Source organism: Electrona antarctica, assembly GCF_951216825.1.
Source record: "Electrona antarctica genome assembly, chromosome: 23".
Classification (NCBI taxonomy): Eukaryota; Metazoa; Chordata; class Actinopteri; order Myctophiformes; family Myctophidae; genus Electrona; species Electrona antarctica.
This window is the reverse complement of record NC_136804.1, coordinates 20,708,654-20,730,146: the sequence shown is the minus strand read 5'-3', so window position 1 is coordinate 20,730,146 and position 21,493 is coordinate 20,708,654. Positions and strand designations below refer to the sequence as shown.

General features: G+C 42.8%; 1 protein-coding gene across 2 annotated transcripts in view; it reads right to left on the bottom strand.

The window, feature by feature from the left end:
• The window catches only part of dennd5b (DENN/MADD domain containing 5B), a 104,558-nt gene that overhangs the window by 62,447 nt on the left and 20,618 nt on the right, over positions 1-21,493 (bottom strand). For both annotated transcript variants that reach the window (XM_079494583.1, XM_079494584.1), the window contains exon 2: positions 3,587-3,646. In XM_079494583.1, the coding sequence (XP_079350709.1) occupies positions 3,587-3,646 (60 nt within the window). The remainder of the gene's footprint in view (positions 1-3,586; positions 3,647-21,493) is intronic.

Genomic DNA, 21,493 nt, shown 5'->3' with positions numbered 1-21,493 from the left:
GGGTGACCGCATCAGTCCTGTGGCTCCGTAACAGCCTCTGGACTGTTAATGCACTGAAGCCTGCAATTGTGTGACGCATTGTGAGCTTGTAGATCGGCTATTTTCAATGCTTAAAATATGTTTGACATTTTTGGGAAATTCTTGGGAGATCTTTGGAAGTGAAAAGTGGTCAAGTTGAAAAGTGGTCAAATCCACACTAGTTATCTGCCAGGTTAGGTAGGTTAATGTGGGCCAGCAATTTTCGGAATTTGCCAATCGGGATAGAATATGAAAAATCGGATGGATCCGTCTTCTTGGTCACTTATAATGTGTACCGATTTGCTTGATAATTTGGTACATTTTGTAGGAGTATATATAAAAATGTTTTGCAAAAATCTGCCTCCTGGTGGCGCTATAACAGGCCCTTGTGAAGAATTTGGGGCAGAGGTTCTGCTCTGGCATCCAGATAGTGTGTGTTTCTGCCATCAAGCCAACAGTGCCGGAGATTAGCTGATCGCGGGCGGGCGGACGGACAGACACACAGGGTGCAAAACATATTTCGGCCATGCCTTTCAGCCTGGCGGAGACAACAATAAGTGGGCTAACTTTTATAATGCTCCAAATTCTATTCACGGCAGCAACAGGACTGTTCCGTAGCTGCTGTGAACTAAATTGGAGCATTTTAAAAAGCGAGTTGCAAGAAGCCCACTTCTTGTTTTTTCTCCAATACACTCACACCAGGGAGCGGGAGGGGGGAGACAAATGCTGATTGATTTTTGGATGAAGTGAATAGTGGTGGCCATTACAGGGACAGGTGGCACATCCTACACCCTACACCCTTGCTTTTAATTGATTTGTTTTTTTAATTTCTTTTGTTATTCATGTCCTCACTGTATTGCATTACTGCTCTTGTTTTTTAATGTTTATGCCTTGCTTTTCTTTTGTTATTCATGTCCTCACTGTATTGCATTACTGCTCTTGTTTTTTAATGTTTATGCCTTGCTTTTCTTTTCTTTTTTCTCTCTTCATTGCTCTGTAAAGCACTTTGAGCTGCATTCCATGTCATGAAAGGTGCTATACAAATAAAGTTGTATTATTATTATTATCCACAGAGAGTGTGCTCTTTTTTTTTAGGTCGGTCACAAAAAAAGGACACATTATCTTCTCAGGGTCAACGTGGGTTTCATGTACACTAATGTGATCTTCTCTCTTTAATGAGTACATATTTTCAGACTACATCTTCTCCTGTGCTTCACTTGAGATCAAAATGTGTAGTAAGGTAGATATGTACTGTATACTGTATGACTATGGCTGCAAATGAGATGCATTTAATCCGGATAAGAACAAATAGCAACGCATTCTATCTTTTGAACGTAAAGCTCCCAACAAGCGCCTGTAGATCGGCTATTTTCAAACGGCAAAGGTTTAAATAGGGCCGAGGTTAATGCATGTTTTGTAATTATAATTCAAATCTACAAAGCAACTAAAGTTTTCAAATAACTGTAGTGGAGTAAAAAGTACAATATTTGCCTCTGAGCTGTACAGTAGTGGAGTAGAAGTAAAGGAATTTGGAAATACTCCAGTAAAGTAAAAGTACCTCAAAGTTGTACTTTAAGTACAAGTACTTGAGGACATGTATGTACTGGATGTGTTGCTTTCCACACACACACACACACACACACACACACACACACACACACACACACACACACACACACACACACACACACACACACACACACACACACACACACACACACACACACACACACACACACACACACACACACACACACACACACACACACACACACACACACACACACACACACACGAGACTGAAGAAAGTGGGTGAAAAGACAAGAGGCAGAGAAAAGGCCAGGCACGGAAGACTGACTGACTGACTGAAGGAGACCACAGCCACCATGACCAACACAGCAGCTGATGATGATTTCACCGCAGCTCCCCGCATTGATTTCACTCTTTGTGCGTGAGTGCGTGTGTGCGGGCGTGCCTACTGATGAATAATGAAAAGGGTGGTTGACATTTTAGAATATTTTGGAGAGGGAGGGAAAGAACAATAGGAAAGGAGAAAATACAAGGTTTCAAGGTCACAAGGTATAGGACTCCAGGGAGAGATTAAAAGAGCTGCTGGTTTATGGACGTGCATGTCTTTGTGTTACTGTACACAGTCACACACACACACGCTAAGCTACTGTTAATTGTAATTCAAAGGGACATCCTGGCCTTAAATTGTTCACACACACACACACACACACACACACACACACACACACACACACACACACACACACACACACACACACACACACACACACACACACACACACACACACACACACACACACACACACACACACACACACACACACACACACACACACACACACACACACACACACACACACACACACACACAGAGAGAGAGTTGTGCCTTGGCAGACTGCCCTAGTGTGAATGCCAGACAGGGCCTTTGTCTCCACAGAGTCTCTGCTGGCTTGAGCCTGAACTCCCCGCAGCCCTGAGCTGAGACAAACAGAAGGAGACAGGCTGGAGAGGAGAGGAAGAGAGGAGAATGAACAGCAGAGAAGAGAAGTGAAAGTGAAGCTCCTTTTCATTTTTCGTTCATGTGTGTGTAATGACTAATTTCTCTGTTTCTATTCAAACCTGTGTGGAGGCATCTCTCTCTCCCCCCCCCCCCCCCCCCTCAAGGTAGATGAGGATGCCAGTGGAAGGTCTCTCAGCAGAGGTACAATGAGGATAAAGAGGAGGAGTGTAAAAAACATTACAGTGGCAGGAGTGGAACTGTGATTTGGATAACAAGCTCAGAGGAACCTGACCCATATAGGCTGGATGCATCTGGAGAGGGGGGGGGGGGGGGGGGGTGCAGCGGAAAGCAACACATACGAGAGAGAGAGAGAGAGAGAGAGAACAGAGAAGTCACTGGCAGACAGTCACAGAGACAGAAGGAGGGCGAGACAGGTGGAGAGAGAAAGAAAGAAAGAAAGAACACAGGTCCAAGATGGACAGAGGGTATAGAACCAAACTGAGGTTGAGGGTCAGGAGCTGAGTCTTGCTCAGGAGGTCAAGGTTTAGAGCAGTGGTTTTCAACTCTTTTCTTATCAAGGTGGGTCCATTTATCCATTATTTATTCGGCATTTGAGCCACAGACGGATTTAATGAGATTTAGCCTCTCAGACACAAAACGTAAAATATCTTTTTGTCGTTGGATACGATTTTGTCCACAATTCCATGCTGTACTGATGTTTGTACCATAGGAGAGACGACAAACGATCGTTGATCAAAATAAAAATTCTTCTACATTCTGAAATTGTGTAGACTTCTTGTGAATTTAGTAATGCAGATGTCTAACACTAATTGATGACAGAACTTAAACTCTCTCAAGCGATAAAGATCTAATAAAGGTCCATTTGGTTGCCAACTCTAGTCTCCATCATTTAGCTGGGGACCCCCTCAGGGGGGTGAGAAGAGAACCACTGGTTTAGAGGGTGAAAGGGCTATGAGGGAAGTGGACGGAACAGCAGCAATCAGGGTAGAAGGGGTCAACGATGGTATGGTTCTTTACCTGTAGCTGAGGTATCGGGCTCCCTGCCATGGAGGTCTGCTTCTAGCCATTGGTACAAAGCTATGGATGAGGGTAGCATGCAGAAAACAGACAGCAGGAGAAACCAAAAAAAAGAGGGAGGGGGAAAAAGAACAATGCGCAATGTCAACAATGAATGCAGAAAATACACACATGTTAAAAAAACGAAAAGCAAATTAATCAACGCATGGCAATGAGTAAAGCATGAATGCGACAACGGATCATGACATGGCAAAAACACGGCCATCTCAAACGACACCTTTGACCCCTCTAAGTGGGGTCTATGGGACCCTCAGGGTACCTCGGGGGGTTCCAAATAGACCCTTACAGGTCTGTTACTCTGAGAGTCCACAAAGGGACCCGTAATGGTTCCATCTGTGCACTCTCAGAGTCGCGGGGGTTCTTGAAACTTAAAATGTTTGAGAACCACTGATCTATACAAACTAGATTGAGCATTGTTGGACTCACTTCTGCCCAGATATAATATGACCTTGTGTGGTCTCGATAGAGGGAGGGAAGGTGCCATTTCAGAAAGCACATAGATACACACAGTGAATTTCAGTCAGATGCACGTTAGTGTTTTTTTTGTTTTGTTTCGTCCATCATGATGGAGCAGTGAGGTAGGTTGTGGCTCATGGCCTTTGATGTTAGTGAGCAGTCTGTACACAAATGAATAATGCACCAAATAAACGTTCTTTGGAGTCAAAGGAAGCAGCCGTGTTTTTCTTCACACAGCAGTGACAGCACCTTACGAGCATCAACACGTTCTCAGTAGCCAGCCAATTCACTTTCAACCAGATTAACCGACAGAAATGTATAAATAATTTCAAATGTTTACCTCGTTGTATTGTACCCAAGTTTAAGACACGGTTTGAGACACTCTGGAAAACTAATCCCAGACCAAAATATGTAATGTAAAATAAGAAGATCAGTACAACTATAGGCATACCATCTTACAGTGGGAAAGCAAAGTTTCTTCCCTGTGCACCGTATGCTGTGTGTGCACGTGGGATGCACTCTCACCCACACTGTGGTCCATAACACTCCCCTCCTCTCCACCGATGCACAGCAGGGGACTCGACTGCAAGGTCATTGTGGAGACAATATACCGGTTTTATGCTCCAACCACCGGAGGGAGTCTTAAAATAGACTTTAGAAAAGCATGGATCACGCTGTGCCTAGATGGGTGAGTATGTGTGTGTGTGCGTATGCGTGTTCTCTCATGTACTCCCATATACCATCGATCTCTGTGACAGATTCTTGGGACACAGTGTTACCAGTTACCACTGCCTCCTGTTCAACCGTTTCACACACACACACACACACACACACACACACACACACACACACACACACACACACACACACACACACACACACACACACACACACACACACACACACACACACACACACACACACACACACACACACACACACACACCCCACCCCCCCCCCCCCCCCCCTTGGTTATCGATGTTATGCAACTGTGTATCATTCACAATGTCTGCTATCGCTGCACTTTTCTCCCCTCCCTTGGCCCTTCCTAAGTTCCTATCCACCTGAGCCAGCCAAGTCACCATTCCTCCACACTCATCAGCGCAGTATCTGTATTCTGTACAGTGTGTACATTACTAACATTTTACAGCCATATCTGCTCAGCCATAAGAGGCTGTGTCAGGCCAAGCCACCGCGGACTCTGTAGCTTTGTGTTGGCTTGGCTTGTGTTTGTTCTATGTTAGAGCAAACATGATAACATCTGGTTTGAAGACACAGGGGGCAAAGGAAAACGGTTAACACTGAAAAACATTAAAGTTACAGTTTCAGAAGAATGTTCATTTACTTACACAGTAGGTTGTTTACCCATACTGTAATGTGTAATCCTAATGGGTGATTCCTTGTGCAAATAATGGATTGTGCTAATACGGCAAAACAAAGCACTATTTTGTCACCGTATAAGGACTAATACGGTGACCCATGATGCTATAAAACGCACCATAATTTCATACATTCTTAATGAGCATTTTAACAAAGCAGATGCCTGTGGCTCGATTTTCCCGATGCATTCGGGCGCATATCTCACTTTCAAAACAAACACGAGGTGCTCTCTCTCTCTCTACACAGGGGCACCACCGGCAGTGGTTTACAGACTCTTATCTTATCGCTTTCTCCCATCATCTATCATCCATCTAGTGTCTATCCTGTCATCAATCGGTGTGTATCTGCCTTCACCAGAGAGTAGAGTAGGCATAGAGCGCTCATCTCTCACTCTCTTATCTCCACATTCACACACAGTTATTCACCTCTCTCGCTGTTGGACCCGAGGTTGACCTTGAGCCATCAAGATGTGCCGACTGCTCTGTGCAGCCATCTGTCTGTGTGTTAAATGAGAGAAAATGGTGCGCGTAGACACGCACGCACACACACCTTCAAATAAACACAAATGCGCACAGACAGGGACACACACACACACACAATCGACCTGTGAGGTCCAATACAAGGTTAGCAAATCAGTTTTTAGAGATTGCTGCCAAACATTGGAGGCTTTGGGATCAATGTGTGTGTGGCCGTGGAACCGTATTAAACCGACTAACTATTGGTTTTCGTGAGCTACGGCTGCCCTTATTGGGTTCTGCATTCCACAAGGCACAATGTGAGGATCAATAGACTGCCTGTATAGTAAGACGATGGATTCTGTATTGACGATGCTGCATGCTGTAGTGGCAGAAAATACTACACTGCCTGGAGCAAGGCTTCCACCTGTTGATTGTCTGTCACTATGACCTATTCTTACCCAAGACCCATGTTTAGTCTTGTCCACTGACCACACCTCCAATGTATTTGTGCTTCTTCATTTTGTATAAGAGAGACTCATTTGAACAGCCAGGGAGGCTTGCATCCGTGCACCTCCCTGGGCTGGTACAGACCACTCCTTGTAATAAACGTGTACATTGTTTCAGTCCACTCTCTACCTCGATTATTTCTTAAAGTCTCTGTTTATGAGTATTAATAATCCCATCACAATTATGGCGCAGTGAGCAGCGTGTTTCTACTGTCCGTCAGCATTCTTTTTTTCAGATGATAGCGCTGTGCATATGGATCTGAGATGCTGGTCCGACAGGGACAACACCTAAACGAACTTTGGGGTAAGAGTGTTTTGACTCAATGTACAACATTTTGTATTTTGAGGCTGTGATCGTTAGAGATACAGCCGTACAAAGTACTAGTTCATCGTATTCATCGTATTTGAAAGAGCTGGTAACAGTCCCTCATCGTATTCATCGTATTTAAAGGAGTGGTGACAGTCCCTCCTCATCGTATTTCATCGTTGCCAAGTGGTAACAGTCTTTTATAGACATTTATATAGTATTCATCGTATTTAAAGGAGTGGTGACAGTCCCTCCTCATCGTATTTCATCGTTGCCGAGTGGTAACAGTCTTTTATAGACATTTATATAGTATTCATCGTATTTAAAGGAGTGGTGACAGTCCCTCCTCATCGTATTTCATCGTTGCCGAGTGGTAACAGTCTTTTATAGACATTTATATAGTATTCATCGTATTTAAAGGAGTGGTGACAGTCCCTCCTCATCGTATTTCATCGTTGCCGAGTGGTAACAGTCTTTCATAGACATTTATATAGAAAAACTATAGCCTATATCAGTAGGATAGGGAATAGCATAGGAAATCATACAGACAGCGTCCACCGTTATTTTCTTTCTTTTCTCTCCTGTTGGGACCAAACAGCCCACAGGGAAGATTAAAAGAGAATGGTGAAACAGCAACTTGTATAACGCGTAAGACTCGAGCAGCAGGTATGAATGTGGAATGTGGAATGTTGAGTATGGAATGGAAGTGTGTGGGACGTACGTGTGGATGAACGGAAAATACTATTTTTGTGAAAAGTCAAATGGTGATTTCCTAGTATAAATGTGGCGTTGTGAACAAGTAAGTATGAAGAATGTAGTCCTGGTATTTTAGTTAAGTGTCACCACCCATGGTTAGTAGGACAGCAGTTAGCAGTTGTCAGCGGCAGACTCAAAATAGCAGGTCTACCCAGTAAGTGCTGTCTTGTATTTAAAGTAATTAACAAACAGTAACGTGGTTAGCTGATCATCATGGTCATATGTATTATCTTATTACGTCTTATTATAAAATAATGACAATATAACAATTTCCCAGAGTCACGGCAAGTTGAGTGTAATTGGGCTTTGTCACTCTCTATATTTGGACTAAATAGATAGGCAAAATTATACTCAAAGCATGAAATGTATAGGTAGTAAGTAACTCCTTACAATAGGCAATATTTGTAACTGTCATCACATTTTTTCCCAGTCAAGACAGGAACCCCTGTTTTTGTTTTTCCTAGGAACCTTTCGTTTTTGTCGCTATACAGAATATATCGGTATGGCATTTTTTGTGGAAAGATTAGAGAGGTCCTCAGGGAACTTAAGATCAGATTCAAGTAAGGGACATTTTCCAGGACAGGCAGTTCAGAAAGTCCCCTACCATTGACAGCAGCTGCTTTGAGTGGACACATTTGGGACGGGTCGAGCTGGGAAGTCTGGTGAGTGTAATGTTACTTATACATACACGATATAGGAATACTCTGTAGCAAGTAAATGTCCAGAATTCAAATGTAGGCTTAATAGTAAATTAGTGTTAGCTGTGGCTGTATTTAAGAAACTAAAACAATTTAGCAGAATGTCTCATTTTTAATTATAAAATAACTGTAAAATAAGCAGATCTACGAGCTCACAATGTGTTGTTCTTGTACATTAGTTATTTGCAACATGGAAAAAATGTATATAGGGTTGGAGTGGTTAATGTATGATTTGTAATAACCATAATCTACACAGTACCCAGTAATTACAGTATTCAACTACATGCGTATTACGGTCCCATATACGGACAGGTCATCCATTAGGGAAGACATGGTTTGAAGTTGTGTTGAGTTGATCATATGGACAAGCGCAATTCCCTCATGAGAAAACCTAAAAAGTGAGACACAGAACTCATACGTTAGTGTGAGTGACGTGCAATTAGATATGTAAAGGGTATTATTGGCAAAGTTGATTCACCAGACATAGAAATCAGTAGTACTGTGTTTTACGGAACCTGATTACTATGGGACCATTAGATGGATCGCCTATCGCATCGCACGGCAAGTCACATGTACAGTCCGACTGTTTCCGCACTTTGATGTCTGAACAGTATGCGTGTGTTGGTTTGGGGCCCAACACAGGCGGGAATTGACTATTTCCCGAATTACATTTTGGGAACATGGACATGCAGGCACTTGGACAGAGGCATGAACAATGGAGGACTATATGTGAGGAAAGGGAACATTCCAGGGATGAACTAATGACTGTCTTTTTCCTTTCATGTGATGGAACACTGTACGTCCACTCTGTGGCGAGGTACGTGCGATTGCGGTGGTGGGCCATTGGTGATGTCATAGTGAGTGGGTGAGTAGAGAGTACTGCTTTTTGGGGTCAATCTGATTCAACTTTACTACAGTGCCTCAAGACATTTTACGTGTTGAGCAGCGACCCCTGCTACATGCCTAAATTAAGCAGTTTTACGACGGGGGTAACAAGACACTGTCCTTTAAGCGGGGGGAATCGTCAAGCTTGATGAGATACTCTTTGGCTTGTCAATATGATCATACAACTTTCCTATAGTCAATAGTCTATCAGACAACTGAATTAAGGGAGTTTTAGGACTCACAAATCTTGTAGTAAATTGGTCTTGATTCAAACGTAATATTAATGAACAAGTAAAGTAAGAAATAAGTTGTTGTCACCAACGGTGGAGGGCATGACGTCATGTCTCCCTCCCATGCGTGCCCAGGAGCACTGAAAAATATATATAACACAGGCAGATAGATACCGTATACTACTGAGTATCTCATATTGTAAGTAAGACTCACATATCAAGGGGTACCTAAATCATTGGGCTTGACTAGTTCACCAGCCCCCCCAACGCCTAAGGCAAGATATTTTCAGTGACATAAGTAATGTGTGGGACACGCAAAATGTAAACTTGTCCGCAGAAATAGCCCGATCACAGCTGTTAAAATAACAGTGGGGGCTCATATTGTTCAGTTTCCGTTCAGTTTAGTTTTTCTAATTTAAGGAGAGTTTCACAGCATGACATGTCACTTACGCCAACCAGGTGTCCATTTGCACCCCTCACTTCAGAGTAGCAGTGTGATTGACAGGCATCAGTGTTTGGGGGGGGGGGGGCAAGAGAAGGTCCCCTAATAGTTGGATAATTCACACTCATGGCAAATGCCCTGTTGACTCATTTTTGTTGTCAACATTTAACTAATAGGCCTGTACTCCTATCTGCTTTAATCAGCTAGAGAACGGGGTCAGGCATTTCACTTTTTGATTCCAAGCAGTGATGTAAATAGATTCTCAATGCTCTACTATCTTCCTAAAATTTCTTCCTGAATTTAACTAGATGTGTTTACTATCTTCTAATTTAACTATAGATGTGTTTAATTGATTCTAGATGTGTCCAGTCATTTTTTAATTTCTTAGAAGAGTAATTTTTAAAAGTAAATGAGTCCTGGGATGCAGGAATGATTTTGTAAATAAGTCAGGGGGATATATGTGTCCCACTTCAACAACGTTAGGAGTTATATTTTGCCATTTTTACAAAGTGCAGCATACTCCACAGTTCAGTAATACACACATGCACTGTCACTGAGGGTGCATGGTTACAGCTGCTGTTGCATTGTAGTCAGAGGAGGACTTAGAAGGAAGGATTTTTATTATCTGGACTTTCCATCAAACAATCAAGCAGCAAGCATACTGGTCAATTAATTAAGACGCATACACATTTGTATGATAAGCTATGAGGTTCAATTTGAATGTCTAGTTGATCATGGTGTTTATTCATATATCAATAAATATATCAATAATAGTGTAAACCATATACAGCAGAGTCATGTAAATACTATTTTAACAAAGAACATTATGTACATACTATTTTAAGTTACGAGTCATGTAAATACTAGCATTTTATTTTAAGAAATCAGTTGAGTGAACCCGTGGATCAGCTATTTTCAATGAACAAGATTTAACAGTTAAAAACCATTTAACCAAGTCGGCTTTCCTACTTACCGGAGAAAGTTTATTGTTAGTGTGTGTTTTTCAAAATGTATTCCTAGATGTGTTTATCCTTAGTTTATTTCTTTATAGATGTGAGATCATTTTATTTGAAGTTAGGGAAAAAAAATGTACCGAAAGATAGAAAAGGATTTTTTAAAATAGCAGATCTGCGTGCACAAAACATACCTAGCACGTTGTTTCAATTATAGATAGACTGGCAGGAGGAAGTGACGAATAGGGTAAAATAGCTTAGTGTTAATAGGATGTTGATGCTGTTAAATAGCTTAGGTAATATTAAAAATGTTTAAAGTAAAGCGATGGTTCTAGCAATTATGAGCAATTCTATGGATAAATTCTATCTATATCCGACAGAAGTGCTCAGAGGGGGGACATGTATAGTTTAAGAAGTGTATAGTTTATGAAGTATAGTTTAAGTTGAACATAATTTAATTCAAATTCATATAATTTAATTCAAATTCATTTTAAGCATTGGAACATAATTTATTCTTGAGTCTATGGCGACATATTGTCAAACCTCTAAAACTACATTCAGTAGGCTGCTGAAACAATAAACAAACAAAACCTCTACGGCATTTTAGATTGCATGTCAAATTGTAGATGTACCGAGTAGAATTGCGGGCCCACATTTGTCTGAAAGATCTGATGAGTAAATTAATGTTATTTCAAAGGACCTGGCCTCATGTCGCCTATTTTGCTGTTTACAGTAACAGAACACGTACTGCTTGTGAAGAGTTGGTTCCACTCAAACCAGTAGTAATAGCAGTAAGTCAGATACAGGTACAGGGGAGACTAGACTACACATGGGGAAGTTTTTTCACTCAAGTACTACACTATATTTAAATATTTATAAAATACTGCAAAACCACAGCGGAGACACACAACTGACTGTTACTACACCCAAGGAACAGCCCGCAGACAACAGCAACAACCATGAACAACCTGAACCCCTCAAAAACAATCAAGGACAGGGGGGAGCAGGTGTCACAAAACAATCAAGGACAGGGGGGAGCAGGTGTCACAGAGACTTTGTCCAAGGAAGCTATTTCCATTCATTCCATATCCAGAACCTCATCCTCATCGGGGGACTGGGGCACAGCACTCAGAAATAGACACATATTCTTCAACAGTACATGTGCAGCGACGCGGGACACCTGATGAACTGAAAGACATCATGAAGGACCTTCCAGACCACAAAGTCAACGTGGAGCGCGGTGTGCAGCTGTGTTAGACTTGATTGAGATGTATGAGCCATCGGCAAGAATGCTCGAATCTGTATTTCGCAAAGTCTTTGGATTAAAATGGCTACATCTCAGGGAACATTTTGATGTGAATGGAGCACAAAATCACATTGTCACTGGACAGCTGCTGAATCACGGTGGTCTTTTTGACAGCATCAAAGCAGCATTTCCAGTACCCACTGATTGGCAAAAAATTCACAGCACTAAGCAATGGCCTGATGAAACCTGTGACACCTACAGAAATAGACTGGAGAACTGCTTTCAGAAGCACTGTGGTGTGCCACTGGACAACCCCGCTTTCAATGACTTGTTAAAAGCGCAGACAGGTGGGGCCCAGCCGGGGGTCAAGTGGCGACCTATGGGTTAGGCCACTACACAGATTTGGTGTGATATGGAGCGAAGTAGAATGAAGACCTACGCAGTGGCAAGTGTGGAGAATGAATGGCCCGGGTATGTGTGGAATGTGATGTTTATCGAGTAGGCCTATAAGTAAGTAAAATGTTTTAAGGTATCACTGTGTACAACAGTGTTATTTTTAGGTGAAGTTATTCTAATGAAAATTGTTCTTTCCTACTTTCCAGGACTGGATGGTGAATCAATGAGATGGTCTAAATGTGTTGACAATTTAATGAATATCTTCCTTTCCCAGTGTGCATGGCATGGTTAATATGGCGATATTGACTAACTCACTAAAAACTTAGAATAACTCGTCTAGGAAGAGTGTTGTGATACAATGCAATTACAGGAGGAAGGACAAAGGGAAAAATGAGTATCTATAGACATTACACCGACAAGGTAAGAACCTACTCACTCCCACACGATCTCATACATTATTGAAATATTTGTATTGAAAGGAGGATAGTGCACTAGTTTGATGAAATACAGTGTCAAGATGCAATAATGTGTAACCTGTCAATGTAGTTAATAACCATAAGAGAGGGAGTTAACCAGAAATCAGACTGTGAAAGATTGTGATCAACTGTGATCAAGATAGATCTTAAAAAATCATAATTATGTATTATCATCGGGGGAAAAGTATAGAACAAATGTTTTAGAATAGGGGTAGTGTGTTGTTTTGTTTTTTTCCAGCTCTGAAATCCAATAAATTAAGAGAAACATATCAGGAGATGTGTTTGAACAAGGAAAAAACAAACAAACAAATGAAGACAACCAGAGAAAGCACTGAAAGGATTTGGGTTTGTATGAATGGGTAAATATACACACATACAGTGACGTCAGTCTAGTGTTATATGAATTACAATTTAGGCATTTAGCAGACGCTCTTAATCCAGAGCGACTTACATTAAGCAATAACAAAAAGCATGGCATACATCATGTATAAAAAGTAGTTATCATGAATCATGCGTAAACCAAGAACGTAACATTGGAGTATCTATGTAAACTATACATACTATACTATATAATATATTATACATGTGTACTATAAAGTGCTATGACTACATAAAGTGCAATTCTAGAGCTGTCTACATAACAAGCTGAAGCTGAAGACAATTAATGTAAAATAATAATAATAATAATAATAATATTGAAATTAATTTTGTATAACCACCTTTTTAACCACGGTGGAAATAATTCAAGTGAACAAAATTACCTGCAAGTTGTTCTCCCTCTAAGAAAACCTGACAGACATATAAATATGTCACATGGGCCAGTGACACCAATGAGAGCCAAGCCACATCATCATGTCCGTCCAGAGACTCCAGACGTCTCTACAAGGCCCACACGCAGTCACCCCCCAGTGACAGCGATGGGAGCCGGATAAAGACGAAATACTGGGCCCACCATGGGGAAAAAAGACTAAAATGCCATGCCACAACTTGTGACAGAAACATAAGGAGAGGAGAACATTTGCGTGGAGGAGAAAACCACGAAAAAAGACTACACCTGATGCTGGCTTATGAGTGATCGCTCAAGACAAATCGAGGGTCGTAGGTTGGAATTTCCCAATAAGAAGGAAAAGGGTTTTCGCCCCTACCAGCCATCAGAAGTTGTGTGTAATAAAAAGAAAATTATCATGTGGGTGGACATTGAATACACTTAAATGTAAACCTTTCTTACTCTAGGAGATAGTCCATATATAAGTCATCTTTTTGTAGTAAATTTGCAGACAGTATAGTATCTCATGTTCCTTGGTATAAATTAATATGAGACATTTAATTTACATATTTGAAATGGTGGAATGTAGTGGCAGAAAATACTACACTGCCTGGAGCAAGGCTTCCACCTGTTGATTGTCTGTCACTATGACCTATTCTTACCCAAGACCCATGTTTAGTCTTGTCCACTGACCACACCTCCAATGTATTTGTGCTTCTTCATTTTGTATAAGAGAGACTCATTTGAACAGCCAGGGAGGCTTGCATCCGTGCACCTCCCTGGGCTGGTACAGACCACTCCTTGTAATAAACGTGTACATTGTTTCAGTCCACTCTCTACCTCGATTATTTCTTAAAGTCTCTGTTTATGAGTATTAATAATCCCATCACAATGCTTAAACACCGGGGAGACGACTGGCTCCAACCAATCATTTCATCTGGAGATGTGACACAAATATGTAGCTGATGTCGAGCGGTGGTGGAAACCTTGTATGTCCAAAACAGTTACTTTTTACACTGCAGGAATAAAACAGGTTAGAAATAGTGAAAATGGCCGATCTACAAGCTCACAACGTGTCGCGCTGCGACACGTTGTGAGCTTGTAGATCAGCTATTTTCATTACTTTTGTGTGACACTCTTGTATGATGAATTCAGGGGCATTCATTCTCAAAAGGAAAAAAAAAAAACGTTAAAAGTTGAAACAAATGGAGATACGAGGTTTCTGCCCAGACAGCGACGATAAGCATGCTCTATATCCATCTCTCAGATATGGGGGTTGACCTATGAGCCGTGGCGTGAATTGGTATTTATATCCCAAAAAGCCAGACCCGGGAGACTCAGTATTGAATGGGAGGAATTGATTGTTTTCTGCCTTCGGAGCCAGAGCCTCCTCCATATGCATAACAAACACCATATTGCACGATAAACCACACACACACATGCACGCACGCACGCACGCTCAGTGGCAGAAATAAGAATGCAGTCACTAGGTAATATCCGACACTCGCACGACTGAACCAACACACAGCTCAGAATGACGGAGAGACACATTGATTGGATGACACAAACACTTGCATACATTCTGCACACTGACCACACACACAGGAAATAAGGACAAAGCCTCAAACTCTATAATTACAGTCACTCACACACACACACACACTCTTAAGGTGGCCTTACACTAGCCGATAATCGGGCATTTTTGACGCTCGGAGACGCTCAAGAATGTTTGATATTTGCGCTGCCCCGCTCCGATTATCCTGTAGTGTGTGGTGCTATCAGATTTCAGATTGGAAAAAAATCGGCTAGTGTAAGGCCACCTTAACTCTCACACGCACACTTACTGTAACCCCCGGGTCGGAATTTAAGCAAATTTTCTAAATGACTGGAACAATTCTTTAGTTCCACAACCCCTCTCCCCCCCTCCGCCGTCACGGAAGTAAATGTACAGTTGCTATGAGACGGGAGAGCTCAGAAAGCACCCCCTCCCTCAGTGCAGCTCCCCCCCCCCCATTAACATTGAATGAGGTGCAGTGGAGGTTGTAGTACAATGTAAGGGCCAGCCAACCAACCCCCTTCAATATGGCCCCTAACTAGCATGCTTGAATTGCAAAGCAGCGGAGGACCGACCGCTTGGCAACAACAGATCAATGTCCAGACTGTGTGCGTGTGTGCGTGTGTGCGTGTGCGTGCGTGCGTGCGTGCGTGCCAGGGTCTCGGGGAGGGCAGGGAGAACAGAAAACAATCCAGGAATCCCTCTCTCTCCATCGCTCTTCAACAAATGGATAGTTCACAGAAAGAAATACTTTACTTCCTATCGATTACTCTCCCAATGGGGACTTGAATTCATGGATATTCTTTAGTTTTTTTGTCGCCAATAACTTGATGACCAGCAGTGGTTCCCCAGAGAGAACTACAGAGAGAACTACAATGATGATACAATACATCATCATACATTATCGACTGTGGCTGTGGCTTTTTAAGCCCTCAGGCAATCAAATCGTCAGAATGTGGTACACACAGACACACAAAGCTGGGCATAGGAGAGGGTAGCGCCCCTCAAAAATGTCATTTTGGGGGTGAACAATCCCTTTAACTGCATTTCTGAGTGTTTTGCCAATTATTTGGTAGCCCACTCCACTCCGCTACAGTATGTCCTCGTGGGCCCATCAGTGGTCCCGGCCCACAGGTTGGGAGTTGCCGTTCCCATACAATGGTTTCACGTGCCTGCACTTGTCTCGGGAGACGGGCCGTCAGCCGCCGGACAGGCTCCGCACGTGGCTCATTTATTCTCAAATGTCACATTAACTCATCTCGTCGACTCCATCGCGTCGCCCACCAACGGTCCATAAAGCGCACGGCACTCAGGCTCAGCTGCAGCGCCGAGGCCACAGCAGGACTGTAAAGGAGCTGCCCATAAAGAGAAGAAATGGACCTGCTATAGTTTGACGAGGAGGAACCATTCAGGAACGAGAGGAGAAAGTGCCGGGGACGACAGGGGGCTTTTAATCAAAGTGTGCCCCGGGGTGATGGAGGGAGACGGGCCTGACTGACGGGCTTTTCACTAAGGAGGAAACCAGAGGCAGGCCATTTCTCTACCACGCATGGGTGCACGCTGTCATGTACAACTTGGCATGCACACACACACACACACACACACGGACAATATACAGACCACCCACACAAAATGAACTTTGCACCCGGAGTAATAATGTTGACTTGAACATCAAATCTATTATTATCCCCCCCCCCACACACACACACACACACACACGTGCAGCTCGTCTGAGGTTAAAGGGTAAATTCTAACAGATAAGGCTGAAGAAAATAGGCTTCAGATCACACATCATGTCCAGGGACTAGCCTAACCCACACTCACTGTCAAATGAACACACAGGAGAGTTTTTGCCCAGATATGCGTGTACAGTGTGGGTGCACAGTAGAGTACAATGCTCACGGCATTTTCTTGGCAATAGAATAAACACATTCAGATGGAAGGGCTTATTATTGATTATTGACGCCAGTAAAACGCCAGAAGTGCAGAAAGGCATTATGGATGCGTGGACACGTGAGAGAATATAATTACAGTGCACGGTGTCGCCAGGATATTACATTGTAGAATCCTGCACATATCCTAGAATCCTGCATTGAGGCGGTGTGTGTGTGTGTGTGTGTGTGTGTGTGTGTGTGTGTGTGTGTGCGGCTGTGCGTGCGTTTTTTTTCTTTCTTTCCTTCTTTCTTTCTTCCAGACACCAGACGAGAGTTTGACAGTTAGGCTTTAGTGTGTTCAACGGTTCAACCTCTTCAACCTTACTGACAGCAAGTGTCTCCATTCTCCCATTTGCTGCTACAATCAATTTCATGGTTTCTCGGGGTGCAACTGCCATTGATTTCACCCTCGGGAACAGTCCCCCCCCCCCCCCCCGTCTTTCTGTCTGAAGCAGACATGGAGTGACTGTAATAATGAGGTCATTTCCACCAATAGGCAGCCATACGGCTATGTTCCCTGCAGGGGTTTCCCAGGCTGGTTATCACGGGTGTGGTATCATGATTCACATCATTAGAAGCACTGCTTAATGTAGGCCTACCTATAATTACATAGAATAGCCCCCAAGAGAACGTTTTGAACATGATGCGCACGCGCGGACAGCCACACACACGCACACACACACATAAAGGGACATATCATTAAATGTCTTCAACCCCCACCTTTGTTTCGAACCCTGCTTCTATTGAAAAAGAAAAATCATATTACTTCCTGCGGCAACTATAAGCTTGCATGCGCGTGCGTGCTCACAGACACACGCACCCAGTATATTATCAGCAAGACACAGAGGAGATAATCATATGTTGGACCCAGACGGTGATGTATAATGCATGCAGAGCCTGTTGCCTTGGCAGACTGGGTGATCAGACGCTCCGCTTTGGGAGTGTGTGTGTGTGTGTGTGTGTGTGTGTGTGTGTGTGTGTGTGTGTGTGTGTGTGTGTGTGAGAGAGAGAGAGAGAGAGAGAGAGTGTATCGACTCCACATCCACAGTCAGAGAGAACATGATTGACGTGGCTTTGTTGCTTGGCTAGCTGACCACGCAGGCAGACCCAGACCCACATCAGTGTGTGTGTGTGTGCGTGTGCGTGTGTGTGTGTGTGTGTGTGTGTGTGTGTTGTGTTGTGTTGACGAGTTTCCATGCAGTGTCAATATAGCAGTCCATTTCCCGAAATGCCATACATCCGTTCTGAGGAGAAAAATAAACACTTGAACTTTAAGTGTCTAAAAAAAACCCTGAATGATTCAATCTGAGGAGCTGGGCCATTTAGTCCAAGCACTGACTTTAAACTCAAATACTTTCAGAAGAAGGCCAATGCACCCCTCAAAGGTTACTGAGCCCTATGTTGGACCAGGCCGACAGGCGCCGCCACCGATCATTGCTCCCGTGCCGGTTTTGGATGTCAAGAGGAGCGGATTTCCCTCAGCAACGCGTGCAACAAAAACAAAGGTCACTGCCTTCTTCTGGACTCATCCCTCACTCGGGAAGCAGCAGTGGGGACAATCCCAGCGGACTAGTTTGCGGCTACGAATCGATGGACGAAAGAAAACATGGCAAGTGTTTTCATACCAGTAAATATAAGGCACTGTATTGTCCCGAATATAAGACCACTCCGATTATAAGACGACCTCCATTTTTCAAGACTAATTTCTGGAAAAATAACATTTTTTTAGGATATTCAGGCCAATAGGGGTATATCTGTTATATACGTAGGGGCGCAACAGTGTGAGTGATTTCAAGTTATACCGTCACTTTATTCACTTTAAGTGAATAAGTCTTTATGGCAACAGCTCTCGTAGCTCTGTTGTCACTACAGCGTTGTTTATACCCTCTCCTCATGCCTATAGTCAACATGCTTGAGACGGACACTAACAGGGAATCCCCTCGTAGACGAAAAAAAACCCTCTCGAAGTGACGAGGCGTCACAAATGTAATTTAGTCCTGGTCCGACCGGGGTCTCTAGACCCGTACTGTACCCGATGCTCATGCTAAAATCATGTGTCAGTCGCCTCGGCTGAAAAAACTAGATCAGAAACCTTATTTATTAACGTTAAAGCACATATGCCACCACCATTTGGCGTACGTACGCGTATACAGTTATGCACAGGGGCAGGCAATAGGTCTCTGAGCCAGTGTGTGACTGACACACATTCCTGTGGGAGTTATTGTACTTGGCAGTTTAAAGGTGATCCCCATTCTCCTGTTATGTTAATCAGTTTGTCTGCATGTTCCTGCCCCAGGCAGCACTGTAGAGACTAGAGAACAGTGGGTTGGCAGCTTGGTTATTCTGCTGAGAGTTCTGTAGGACTGGAACCGCTCCCATAAAATATTGCTTTCCATTTGGCTGCTTCGTGCATTCCACCACAGTGCACACCCCCACCGTGACCAGCACCTGCTCTGACTGGGCGCACGCACGGCCTGGCACACACATACACACACATGGGAGTGTGTGTGAACGCACGCACGCACACATATTGTAACCCCCACACTTATTGTAACCCCCAGGGTTGGAATTAAAGCAGCGCACACACACACGCACACACACATTTCTCACACAAACAATGAGCACGCCACCTCAAAACTGGCAGTGCCTGCCAGGACGGTTAGCTCAACCGTCTGGGCACCTAGGCTGCCAAGCCAGCCGGACGGCGTGCTGCGGGTTCGACTCCCAAGCCCGACAGCCTTTGCTGCGTGTCACTCCCCATCTCTCTCCCCCCCTTCCCTGTCTAGTTACTGTACCCTATCATTAAAGGCAAAAACCCCCCCAAAAATATCTTAAAAAAAAAAAACTGGCAGTGCCCGGGAACGAGCACTGGCGCCCCATCGGTCTCCTTGGCAACAGCACAATAGGAGATGGCGAAGGTTCACCACCGTCTAATCTCTTAATCATCACAAATGATCTTTACATGACACGGTGGCGCCGGTCAGACAGACCTATAGGGCCGGGCAATTAACCCCAAATATATCCACTACGTTTCCACACGGATAGGGCTGTCACGATTACAATTACAAGTTGACGATTAATTGTCTCAAAAATTATTGCGATTAACGATTTCATTGTGTTTCTGGCATTCAACATTGGAAAGAATCTTCTGTTTGCCTAATAATCAAAAATCAAAAATCAAAACTGCACACGGCAGATACAAATAACTGAAATATACAAAGAATCACCGACATATTTTTATACTTAAAAAATAGTGGAAAACTGGAAATGGCTGATCTACAAGCTTTCAAGGCAAACGTTTGAAATAATCCTGATTATTGATTTGAAGTCATATTGCCTTGAGCCGTGGAGAGACATGTATATTTATGAACCATATATATATATATATATATATATATATATATATATATATATATATATATTATATATATATATATATATATATAAACATAGATCTGCTATTTTCTTTTTTACAATTACAAGTTCAAGTTGACGATTAATTGTCACAAAAATGATTGCGATTAACGATTTCATTGTGTTTCTGGCATTCAACATTGGAAAGAATCTTCTGTTTGCCTAATAATCAAAAATCAAAAATCAAAACTGCACACGGCAGATACAAATAACTGAAATATACAAAGAATCACCGACATATTTTTATACTTAAAAAATAGTGGAAAACTGGAAATGGCTGATCTACAAGCTTTCAAGGCAAACGTTTGAAATAATCCTGATTATTGATTTGAAGTCATATTGCCTTGAGCCGTGGAGAGACATGTATATTTATGAACTATATATATATATATATATATATATATATATATATATTATATATATATATAAACATAGATCTGCTATTTTCTTTTTTAATAAAATGGTGACAATTTTGTGTCCAAATAACATGGGGATGCCAGACAAAGTGGTTAAGTGGTTAAGTTAAGTGTTCAATTGGACCGAGGCACACCAAGTCTAGAACAGGAAAAATAGTATAAATCCAAGTACCCTTTCTTTCTTGCACTGGCATTGTGGGTAGTGGGTACGTGAGTGTAGTGTGCGTGCACGTCTGCACGTGTGTGTGTGTGTGTGTGTGTGTGTGTGTGTGTGTGTGTGCATGCGTGTGTGTGTGTGTGTGTGCATGCGTGTTTGTGTGTTGAAAACAAGTGAATTGCTGTGCCTGAGCATGTGCATCCAAATGACGGTCTCTCCCTATTTTATTTTTTGTCAATAGCAGTGTGTGTGTGTGAGTGCACGTGTGTGTGTGACTGTGTGTGTGTGTGTGTGTGTGTGTGTGTTAAGTGTCTATGCATGTGCTTTTTTGTGTATGACAATGGTCCAGTGTCAGAGCCCAGATTAGCCTGGCTCTGACGACCCTATTCAGTCTTTCTATTGGCCGGCTGCACGGG